General features: G+C 42.9%; 1 protein-coding gene across 1 annotated transcript in view; it reads left to right on the top strand.

Moving 5' to 3' along the window:
- The first annotated feature begins 7,449 nt into the window (after positions 1–7,449).
- Positions 7,450–12,450, top strand: part of CASS4 (Cas scaffold protein family member 4) — a 29,987-nt gene continuing 24,986 nt past the window's right edge. Inside the window, exon 1 of the mRNA XM_067554553.1 lies at positions 7,450–7,757. Coding sequence (XP_067410654.1) covers positions 7,450–7,757 — 308 coding nt within the window. The remainder of the gene's footprint in view (positions 7,758–12,450) is intronic.

Below are 12,450 nucleotides of genomic sequence, written 5' to 3'. Positions count from 1 at the left end.
CAAGATCTGTAAGGCTTTCAGGCTGCGGACTCTGCCTGAAGCCCTTACTGATGGAGGCAGTGCTAAGACCAGCCAAGTAACTGGCATGATCCACCTCTGTGCCGAGTATGGCGTCGGGGCAAAGCGCCCAGGCGGCACTGGCCCCACCACAGCACCGGACCTCTTCCTCTTCCCCATCAAAGAAGAAGCAGAGGAGACAGCATGTGAGCCATCCCCAGGAGCTGTGCAAACAAATCAGAGGTAGATTTCTTGTTTTATTGTAAGAGTGAGAGAGAGAGACATTTTTCCTTTACTGTTATGATGATGGTGTAGAACTGTTTAGTGTGGCATAAGTGGACTCCATCTTGTTAGTTTCTTGAAGTAAGCTCTTTCCTGAAACTTGTACTGTTGAACCTAAAAATATCTTGGTAAGTTCTCTTTGTGTGAGTGAGGAATGTATGTGCAGGGCATAAAAAGACACCAGCCTAAACTGCTCTAACAACATAAGGGGGAGTAAAGGCACCGACTGCCATCCTAACCCTGAAGGCCGAAGAATACCTATCAACGACCCTAAAGTGCAAATAAACGACCCTAAAGTACAGAAGGATCCACCCTGGGAACAAAGTACAGAAATAAGAGAATAGTCATGTTTTCAATTAGCGGGTAATTAACAATTATACTGATCCTAGAGGCAGCATGACACAGCAAGGCCCATAGACTTACATGAGAGCCAGCAAGTATAAAAGATGGGGTAAAAACATGGAAACTTCGGCTTTCCTTCTGCCATTGACATCTGGAGCATCGGATTTGCAACAACAGAGGCCCGGCTCCCTCCTGCCCAGTCTAGTTGGCCACTAGGCTGGCTCGAGCAACGCATAAAAGCACTGGTAACTATACGACACCAACTTGCAGAACTTCTTGGGTATGAATGTGTGTGTGAATGTGACTGCTTTTTGATATTCGTACACTTACAATAAACGCAGTGTATTGCCTTTTCCCCCTGAGTAAGATCCTGCTAGTCTTTTCTTTTACAAGTATAACATTTTGGTGGAAAATTGCAAAAGGGGGAGCATAACGGTATTCTACGATTATTGTAAAAACTGGTGTACACACTGCCAGCTTTAGTAAGCCTGGCAATATAGAGGAAGAGCTAAAGAAAATGTCTGCTTTTGGGTTTTTTCTTTTTGGTTAATCAGACAAACTGAAGGATATAAGAGTTTAGGTTTGGGTGTTATTACTGTTGTTGCTCTTCCAGGAGATTGTTGTTGCTCTTCCAGGAGTTGATGTGTGTGTGTGTGTGTGTGTGTGTGTGTGGTTTTGTGTCGTTGTTAGTTGTTTGTGTTTTATTGGGGAAAATGTTTAAGAAAACACAATCTAGAAATATCCCCAAGGAAAAGCAGGAAGCACTACCTTTTGTACAAGAACTCATACCCTTTAAGCGGGTTTTCCAAAGGTTCGGGCACAGCCCCATGACACCAGAGCCACTGTCATTTAAGCCAGGATAGGGGCTGGGGTGTGGGTTCAGACACTTTGGCCCATGGAGCCCCACTTCCATGTGTGTGAATGTAAGAAGTTTTTTTGACAAAGTTTAGACTTAGGCAGCTGTGTTGCAAAGATGGTACTTGGTGGCTCAGGTTTTACAAGAACAATACGCCACCTTAAGAAATGTATAAAATACATTAGAATCCGCTCAGTAAAAACAGTGGCTAATAAACACAGCACTCTGAGAAGATACAGTAAATTGAAGGCAAAGGTAAGTGATTTATAGGAAAAGAGAAAAGTTAAGAGAATTGCAGTTGAAAGTTGTGGAAAATGTTATAGGAGAAGAATTCTTGGTTTCTTTGCAGCCATTCTGAAGGAAAAACGGGCCCCTTTTTCCCAAAGGAATGATCTGTGAATCCTAACTGAAATCATTTGAATATGGATGATTTAGTTAAAATCCCTAAAAGAAAAAAGGGTTTCATTGGAACTTAACTGCCTTCAAATGTATAAAAGGGAATGTAATGTGTGTACAGCTGTATAAAAATAATTAGATTGGTGCAAGGGAGGGGGAGAATTTGTGTGTGCAAATATATTGTGTAAATCTGCAAGGTTTTAAGGACCTAAACTAATATTTCTGGTTTGTAAAACCCTGTTTTGTAAATTTAAGATGAGTTGGTTTGGTTTGGTTTTGAAATAATGCCACTAAAATTCCATTTGAATCTTTCATTCAAAGTTGCAAAACTGACACACACCTTTTTTTTCCAGACACAGGTAAATTAGTGTTGTTTGGCTTTGTTGTTCAGCATTTAACCCTTGAGAGGTACCTCAGTGCTTTATAGGTTAATATCTTTTTAAATAAGGACTAAAGAATGTGGCCATGGCTATGCAGAGGCAGCCAAAAACAGGAGAATGAAAAAAGATTCTGGATTCTTTTTATTTTTGGAAACAAAATAGTAGATCAGAGCTGCAGTAAAATAATAAGAAATTAAAAGGAAAATATCCCCTTGTAGCAACATCAGGGGTAAGATGCACAGAAAAGCAACGTAAAAAAAACCCCAAACCACTGAACCTTAAGGTGACTGAGTAATCAGACTGTCACTTCGGTAAGGATTCATGAAAACGCTAAGCACAAAACAAATAGTTACACCTTACGTAAAAATTTATATGGTTAATATAATGTTATAGAGAAGTTAAATTATGAAAGAAATGTGCATTTTCCAATGACACATGCAGTGTATATTGTAGAAGGGTTAAAAGAAATGTAAACCAAACTTGCTACTTAATTAAAATCCTACAAGAGCTCACAAAGGAGCCAGGATAGGTTGTGTTTTCTTTTTCAGATCACTGTTTGCTTTACAAACAAACAAAAACTGACATAACCAGTGGTGTCTGTTTGATGCAAATTACATAGCTGATAGGGAAAGAAGAGAACTGCCCAGAGATGGTAGCACAAAGGGGCTGCAGCAGATAATAGAAACAAAAGAAAGGTAAGAAACAAGTCTGTCCTAACAAGAGTCCCTTACAAACTTACCCCACCAGAACTCCAAGGATGTAATTGAATTAAAGCCTATGCAAAGATTCCAAAAGGATATTGAACACACTTGCCTCAGAGACAAATAGTCTAAATAAAAGACGTGGTTATAACAAGATACTTACAAACACCCACTTGCAATACTTGTAATAAATTTGATGCTGCTGCTGCTGCTGCTGTTGTTGTTAAACCTTGAAAGAAATTTAAGTTTAATGAATAACCCTGTAACAATATATAATGTAAAAACAAGGAGAGTTCTGTGGCACTTTAAAGACTAACAAATTTAATTTTATCAGGCATAAGCTTTTGTGAGGCTCAGCTCTAGTCTTTAAAGTGCCACAGAACTCTGGTTGTTTTTGCTGTATACAGACTAACATGGCTACCCCTCTGGAACTCTAATGTATAATGTATACAGTTTATTTGGGGGGGAAATGGTAACTGAAAACACACCGCGTTAAAAAACCTTATGGTAATGATGCTTCTCAGTTGCTACCTGTAGATAATCTTAAAACTTGGCACAGCGGAGAAAACATTACAAACCTGGCCTGCTGTATAAAAAGGGAAACTGACGTACACCATTTCCATGAATTTCATGAATATATAAAAAAGGAAGATTCACCCTAAAACCTTAAAAGGTAGAAGCCATTACAAACCTGGCCTGCCTGTAGAACAAAAACACAGGAAAATGAGGGTAATTCCTCTGTTTTGCCTGCAATCAGAAAGATTTGTAAATGAAAGGGGTGTTTTAAGCAATAATCCCTCCATCCTCTCCCCCCTCCCCCCCTCAAAGGGGTAGAAAAATGTTTTTTGCCTTTCAGAACTTCAGGAAAAGCTGGTGCCAGCAAAACAGCTAAAAAACAAAACCATGGAGATCATGGTCTTTGTTTTGTGGGTGGTAAAAGATGACCCAAAAAAAAAACCAACCTAAAATTGGAAGCCTGTTTTTAAAAAAAAAAAAAAGTGTGAAATTAAATACGAATGCTGTCCAGCCACAGGATGCGTGTTTGGAAACCACAGAAAACAAATGGCACTATGCTATTAACCATTTTGCCACTAATAACTGTGTATGTAGGTGATCACTGTATGTGTCTCAGAAGCTGGTGTTCTAGGCTTCTTGATAACTACATGCATCAAGTAGATTATAATCCTCATGAAAATAGATGTTTTTTGTAGTATTGTAGCGATTACGGGATGTACTTTTGAATTTCAAGTGCCTGAACTTAGATGTAATCAGTTAAAAGTGATGTATGCTTTTTATTCTGCTGTGAAACCTGTACCACTTGGAATGAATTTGACTGTTTTACCAATGTTGCTTGTACATCCTAATTTGCAGAACCAGCTGCACTGCCAAACAGGAAGGGCACAGAGTCATGGTTATTGTGCCTCATAATGTCAAAGTAGGTATTTGCAAGAATTGGCCAGAGTCTAAAACATGAGTGGTGGGAGGTATTGTTGCAATGGCTCACCACTGGCATGGGAATCTTGAATTTGGCCTTGTGCCCCTTTGTAGTGATTTTGGGGTTTCAAATAATAGTGGTCCTCTTTACCAGCTAATGATATGCTGAATTTGGTGCAAAATTTGGCAAAGTTTCCCCACAGAGGAGCTAGTGGTTGCTGCCACCCTCGCTCCTGTCCTGGAAGGGACTATATTGAATTTGTCACCCCTCTCTCAAATAGGAGCTAGGGGAGGTGACTGCTCGTCAGTTGCTGATCTGGTGTCCTGAGTATGGGATGCCAACAAGAAGATCATTTGCCTGGTCTCAGGTGAGAGCTTTGAGCTTTCGTTGGATCACCGCTCTGGTGCATCCAGAATAAATGTGACGGCAGTTACATAAAGGCCCCGTTCTATAAAAAGTGACCTTTTTAAGGAGAGGAACTGTATGGGGAAATTTTAATTATCATATTTGTTGCTAACAGTAGCCAAAATCAATAGGCCTTTCTGCAGGCCTGTGCAGCTATGGCAGAACTAAGTCAGGAAGGGAGGGGAGCCTCTTGCTCAACCTTTGCCTGACTCTGCACCCCTCCCTGACGCTCTGGTGGACGTGATGGGATCTGTGTTAAGACCAATAAGCTTATTTATAAATGCCCTCATGGGATGGTCACCCACAGGCAGAGGAATATTATCCATAATGTTCCACCCATTGTTGGTTGATTTACTATTAAGCTGTTTATGCCTTGTAAAAATGTGCTTTATGTGCTGTTGGATGAGAAAAATGTATCTTAAATTGAAACCACAAGTTCAGAATGCCTCTCAGTATGTTGTTGAGAAAATTATATAAGGTGTGACCCATTCAGTACATTCGAATTGAAGGGTCAAAAGGGTGACAATGTGAGTCATCCCTAGAGCTGTGCAAACAAATCAGAGGTAGATTTCTTGTTTTATTGTATGAGTGAGAGAGGTAGAGAGAGATTTTTCCTTTACTGTTATGATGATGGTGTAGAACTGTTTAGTATGGCATAAGTGGACTCCATCTTGTTAGTTTCTTGAAGTAAGCTCTTTCCTGAAACTTGTACTGTTGAACCTAAAAATATCTTGATAAATTCTTTTTGTGTGAGTGAGGAATGTATGTGCAGCGCATAAAAAGACACCAGCCTAAACTGCTCGAATAACAGAAAGGGGTGTAAAGACACCAACTGCCATCCTAACCCTAAAGGCCGAAGAATACCTATCAACGACCCTAAAGTGCAAATAAACGACCCTAAAGTACAGAAGGATCCACCCTGGGAACAAAGTACAGAAATAAGAGAATAGTCATGTTTTCAATTAGCTGGTAATTAACAATTATACTGATCCTAGAGGCAGTATGACACAACAAGGCCCATAGACTTACATGAGAGCCAGCAAGTATAAAAGATTGCGTAAAAACATGGAAACCTTGGGTCTCCTGCAGTTGTCATCTGGAGCATCAGATTTGTGACCGACAGAGGCCCGGCTCCCTCCTCGTGCCCAGTCTAGCTGGCATTAGGCTGACTTGAGCAATGCATAAAAGGACTGGTAATTATGACACCAACTTGCAGAACTTCTTGGGTATGAATGTGTGTGTGAATGTGACTGCTTTTTGATACTCTTACATTTTACAATAAACGCATCGTATTGCCTTGTCCCTCCGATTAAGATCCTGCTAGTCTTTTCTGGTACAAGTATAACAAGTGTGCGGAGAGAGGCCATTCCCCCATATGGAAAAAGTCCAGGGAAGCAGGGTCGAGCGTGGATCCTGTTCCGGACCAGCTGGAGAGTCAGCAGGAGAGGGAATCACTGCCCAGAAGCGCAACCCCGATGAGCAAGCAACCCTGACTCCTGGGAGCGGAAGGGGAGCCTTTTCATTGCAAACCAGCAGGCGCTCCTGGGCAGGTACAGTTACAATCTTTGGGACTCCCTCAAGTGTTTTGTGGAGGCTCTGTCCCAGGAGCAGGCATTGGATTTTACCACCGTCCTCGAGGAAGGTAAAACAGTGGCTAGAGCGGCCCTGTAGGTGGCTTCTGATGCAGCGGACTTGACCGAGAGGACCCTGGCCTCTGCGATTTGCATGAGTCGGTGCTTATGGCTGCAGTCGTCAGGGCTGTTGCAAGAGGAACAGCAGTCCATCTAAGACCTGCCCTCTTCTCGGATCAGATTGATACCAAACTGCATGGTCTGAAGGATTCGAGGGCCATGCTATGCTCCTTTGGGCCTTTATACACCTTGGATCTCGCGGCGTCCGTTCCGCTCCCAGCAGCAGCCGCAGAGATACCAGCCTCTTCATTTCACTGCCTATAGATGAAAGGACAGAGATAGGAGCCTCTAGGAGGTGCCGGGCAACTGTGGGCTCCACCCCAGCTCCCCAGCCGGGGTCCTCCAGGTGCTCAGGCAGCCAGCACCAATCCTTTTGAAGGTGCGCCGGAGGACAGTGGTCCAGTCTTGACACAGGATCCTCCCTCCTGCCCATTCCTCAACTGTCTTGTTCCTTTCCTGTCCAAATGGGCCAAGATAACATCGGACCATTGGGTCTTTGGCATAATCTCAGCAGGATATGTCCTGCAGTTTTCTTCCCCACCCTCCTCACAACCCTCCCTCTCTGTCCCTCTTCAGGGACACCTCTCACGAGCACCTTCTCGTATGAGGGGTGGAGAGCCTTTCTTGCTTTAGGGGCTATAGAGGAAGTTCCGCCAGACATGAAGGGAAAAGGCTTTTACTCCTGATACTTCCTCATTCCCAAGGCAAAAGGAGGTCTCGGGCCCATTCTAGACCTATATTGTCTCAACAAATATCTCAAGAGACTGAAGTGCCGCACGGTCTCCCTAGCTTCCATCATTCCCTCTTTGGATCCAGGGGACTGGTATGTCGCCCTCAACCTAAAGGACACATACTTCCACATTGCGATTTTTTCCCAGCCACAGATGATTTCTTCACTTCATCGTGGCCCGCTCGCACTACCAAATTACGGCATTACTCTGCCAGAAGAGTGTTCACAAAGTGCATGGCGGTGGTGGCTGTGCACCTGCGACATCAGGGCGTGCAGATTTACCCATACCTAGACGACTGGCAGATCAAAGGCGGGCCTCGGTCTCAGGTCCGAAACTGCCTGGACCTTGTATGTACCACCTGCCGCCATCTGGGTCTGTTAATAAACTATCAAAAATCAACGTTCACCCCGGTGCAGTGGATAAAATTCATTGGAGCGATTCTGAACTCAACACAGACCAGGGTATTTCTGCCCCAGCCTCACTTCAAGGCCATGTCAGACATTATTACTCGTCTGCGCGAGTGCCCCATCACAACGGCCAGGTATGTAGTAAGGCTCGCACACCTAGGGCTCTGCCCACTCCATTTCTGGCTGGCCTCGGTGTACACTCTGAGCAGACACTCCTCGGACTGAGTGGTCACGGTACCCTGCGTGTCCTGTCCTTCCTGGAATGGTGGCAAGACCCTCACTCAGTACTGTGAGGCATGCCGTTCGAGGATCTAGCCCCCTCGGTCATGTTGGTGTCGGATGCCTCAGACTTGGGGTAGGGGGCCCGCATCAGGTCTGACCACAGCACTCGGGGAGTTTGGTCGCAGGAGGAATGAGACATGCACATAAACGTGAGGGAGCTATGGGACACCTGGCCTCCCCTTCATTGCGGGCAATGTAGTGTGGGTGCTGATGGACAACACTGCTGCCACGTACAGGCAAGGGGGGGCCCACTCTTCAGTCCTTTGCAGAGAGGCAGTATGTCTGTGGAACCTCGCAGTGAGCTGCGATTTCCACCTTATAGCCTCACCTTCTGGACATCAGGAATGACACAGCAGAGCGCCTCAGCAGGTCCTTTTTACCCCGTCATGAGTGGTTGCTCCACCCTAGGGTGGCCGCTATGATCTTCCAGAGGTGGGGCTCTCCCCAAGTGGACCTGTTTGCATCCAGATGGAACAAGAAGTGCCCGCAGTTCTGTTCTCTCTGCAGCCTCAAAGAGGGGTCGCTGTACGATGCCTTTCTATTACAATGGAAGGGGGTTCTGATGTACACGTTTCCGTCCATTCCACTGCTACATAAAGTCCTCCTGAAAATCAGGAGGGACAAGGCAGATGTTATCCTGGTAACACCGGCTTGGCCCCATAAGCATTGGTTCAGCATGCTGCTAGAACTGTCAGTTGCCCCCCGCCCCCGCGCGGGAGTTGCCTCGATGGCACGACCTCCTTTCCCAGGACCAAGATTCCTACATCTGACCTATTTTCTAAGTGGGATTCCAGCTACAACAGACGGTGTTCTGAGTTAGACAGGGTAGATCCACATAGACACTAGAGCTGAGGTAGCCTTTGCTGCCTGTTTGAAAAATATCCGTGTCTGAAATCTGTGGGCAGCAATATGAGCTCAATCCAGACTTTTACAAGTCCCTACTCTTTGGCAGAATCGTCCAAAATGGATGCCTATTTAGTCCTGCAGTTATTGTTTTAAATAGGACTCCACCCTACCTACCTCCAAGCAAACACATGACTGTTTGCTAGCCACCAAGAATGGAACATTACAATCATTCAAAAATATTGTTACCCTACAGTGACTGGTTCTTCAGGAGGTGTCTACATAGATTCTGTGGCTCACCTTTCTTCCCTGCTTCTACACTACAGAGTCATACCAGTGGGATTCTATCTTGGTAAAGGAACTGGGGGTAGAGGGGAATGCAAAACATCTTGGGCACAGGTGTGGCCACAACAGACACTGCAGACCAAAGGAACTGGATCTCATTTTCATACAGCACATGCACACCAAAAGTGAAATCCACATAGACAACACGAAGCACAGTTTAAGTAACTACTTTCCTGAAAATTTGTTCATCTTAGTTCAACAGATGCTTTTAAACACTCTAACTCAATATTTCGTATGTGCAGATGCTGCACCTACTTAACACCAGCTTGGATGGTCACAGAAAAAATCCAGGTGACTGGATAGCAGATTAGAGTAAATTAGATGGGAGAGTCATAGTCCACCACTCTTCCTCTTAAAGTGCAGAGGAATCATCACAGGAGACCAGATGTTGGCTCAATTTATCTCCTGGGATGAGTCAAAGTTGCTTACAATTTTCAGTGTCTTTCATACAAAATGTACCTCCCAACACATATGGTAGTGCAGTTGGTGCCTTATAGGTATGTAAGAACCCAAATTCCCTGCCCCACAGAGTTTAGTTTATTACAGCACAAAGCTATAATAAATATTTTGTATTAAATAGTGAGCAAATTTTGCAAGATACAGAAAATGTGGGATAGAAATTAATTGATAGGATTGTGGTAGTCTGTCATTTCATTAACATGCCATGCCAAATTCGTGTAGTAAATTGTTCTTCCATCAAGTTTCTAAATTAGGAACTACAGGAACCATGTAGTAAAGCAGAAGGGTGGGTTTTTTGTGTGTGATTATTTGCAACAAGTCTGTGACAGACAGATCAAGGAGAATGCCACTTTGTAGACATTATTCCTAGTTGCAGACGCTGTTAGGGGTTTTTGTTTGTTTTAATCTTATCCGCTGTCACAGAAACTGACTTTTATGGAAGACCTTTTGTATAGCTTCCTAAATGCTTTCAGAACAATAGTCAGACTTCTTTTTTCTCTTGAGAAATAGTTCCTGATGCATTCTGACTTTGCAAAACAGTTCTGTATAACACTGTGGTGATGATTTATAATATTCAAAGTGACACTGCTGCTTGATGACAGCTATGGATAAAAATATCAGAATCAACACAGCTACAAAGGTAGGTTAATTGTTTATGAAAACAATTTAGTGACTTAAAATATTAGAAGTTGGAGTAAGTGATACTTTTTAGTTCAGAATTACTCTTGTAGTATTACAAATGTTTTATATCTTTACCAACTTATTGTGGAAAGGGAGTTCTTGGTTTGGATGCTAAGGTACCTGATGTTTGTCTGTACTTCTGCTGTTGGAGATCTGGCTGTAGCAGTGTCATTACAGTCTGAAGAAATTTTTTCTTGGATCGAACTTTGACTAAAAGGAAACTTAAGAGATTTTATAAACAGTAATTCCACTGACAAAAATTAAGCAAGCTCCTGCTACTATCTTGAAGGTACCATCTCTGTTATCAGCTCATAATAATGCTTTGTAAAGTTCTTTCATTGTATAATATTGTACTATTGTTAACTAAGTACTCTGCATAACACATTTGTTAGGTTGATAAGTTAGTTCCCTATTTTACAGGAAGGATATATATAAAAAAAAAAAAAAAAAAAGAGGTTGAACTGCTGAGGGTTTTTTTTATTAGACTGAAATCATTTTGTAAGCCTTTCAGGCTAAGGAACTTGTCTATGCATTTGTATTCCGCCTAACACAATGTCTGCCTGACTACAACATAACTGGCTAAAAGTCACAGAATGCATCAGTGTCAAAGAGAATGCTGCAGTGCTTGGCTCCCCATTCAATGTTCAGTTCACTAGACTGTCTAGTGTATAAGATTTTATCAGGCATCTTAGTGTAATTATTTGTTGATCACTGACCATGATCTCGATACTGAATGTAGATATGATTTCTGGAGTTTTTTCTGGGTTGGAGTTTGATACCAGAAATGTAAGAAAAAGCACTCAATGGGGAGTTACATGGAGCATTTATTCTACTCAGAGTTTTCTATCAAGATCTGTAAGAATAAGACAGGGCAAATTTTTTAATGTTAAATCCATCAGAAGACAATGGGACACATTTCCCTTTCTATTACTGAGAAGACTACTTGGCCTATTTATGTTTTGAAGCTCATATATTAGAAGTTCATTTGGCTCCTAACACACACATTTTCAAGTTAGCAAATTTCCAGGTACGATATTTTAGTCTCAGATGTCAAAATGGTTTAGCACTGGTTGCCTGAATTTAGCAATATCAAGTTGACTTGTAAATTCTGAGCAGTGCCCTTATACAAACACACACATCTTATGGAGGTGAAATATGGTAAGAAATTAGGAAAACATTCAAGTTTCTGGTGCACCAAGCCTAGTGATCTGTTAGTTCCCATTATCCCAGAACCTCTGGGATAATGTCATTTCAATGGCCTTGCATCATTCTGTAATTTCCTCTGAGATAGCTACACTTTGGCAAGATGGGTGGGCAAAAAATTAGTCCTTTTATGGCTGGAGTTAGCTTTTTGGAGCACGATGGCTGTCCGCTTTGGCTGTGCAGCAAGTCCCATTATGAAAGAACTAAATAGTAGTGTTAACAGGGACTTCTGAGCAATCCCCTCTCCACCAGCAGCCTGACCCTCCTGTCGTGACCCAGGAGTCCCTACACTCACCCCTTCAAATATGAGTGAGTGGCATTGTGACCAAATAGTGATCAGGTCGGGGCCTGGGGGCTTCCTCTCCCACCAGCTCCGGGGCCTATGAGTGTTACTCCCACAGCTAACCATTGGTGACTTTTGGCCTCCCTTTTGCAGGATAAACTTCCTGAAAGGTGTCCTGTTAGCACACTCTATGGACAGCTTGTTAATTTGTTTTTTGGAATATGTACTGAGGGCTGATTGTACATTGTGCAGATGGAGAGTCATATGCACGCACAAAGTAAAAAGTACAGCATTTGCACGGAGCCCCATCTTATATTAATAAGTTCTGGTGCATGGCTGCCAAATTGATCCTGTCTAGCAGCAGCATTAAGTGAGAGTGGAGATGCACATAGCTAAGCTCTTGTCAGACACACTGAAGCTCAGTATATGCTCAGTATATGTGCACACCTTTTTTTTTTTTTTAACTTGCATACTTGCCAAATAAGTGAGCAAGCTTGCAGAAGGCTTAAGATATTTCTGATGAGCACACCTAGTGCTTAGAATGTTATTTACATACTCTTATCTTGCAACTGTGCAGCAACCTTGCAGATTCTGCTATGCATTGTGCAAGGCCTTTAAGCTACCTCTGCAGTAACGGAGCTTGGGCTGGCTATGTGCTAGTTAGGCTGCTCTAACTTGCTGCTGGTGGCTAACTTACACTACTTGCCAAGGGCTTTGAGGACTAGCAGGCA

The sequence above is a fragment of the Emydura macquarii genome, unplaced genomic scaffold (genome assembly GCF_026122565.2).
Source record: "Emydura macquarii macquarii isolate MOO-44397 ecotype Brisbane River unplaced genomic scaffold, CSIRO-AGI_Emac_v2 contig_1483, whole genome shotgun sequence".
Taxonomy (NCBI): domain Eukaryota; kingdom Metazoa; phylum Chordata; order Testudines; family Chelidae; genus Emydura; species Emydura macquarii.
The sequence above is the reverse complement of the archived record's forward strand: the minus strand, read 5'-3'. Positions and strand labels throughout refer to the sequence as shown.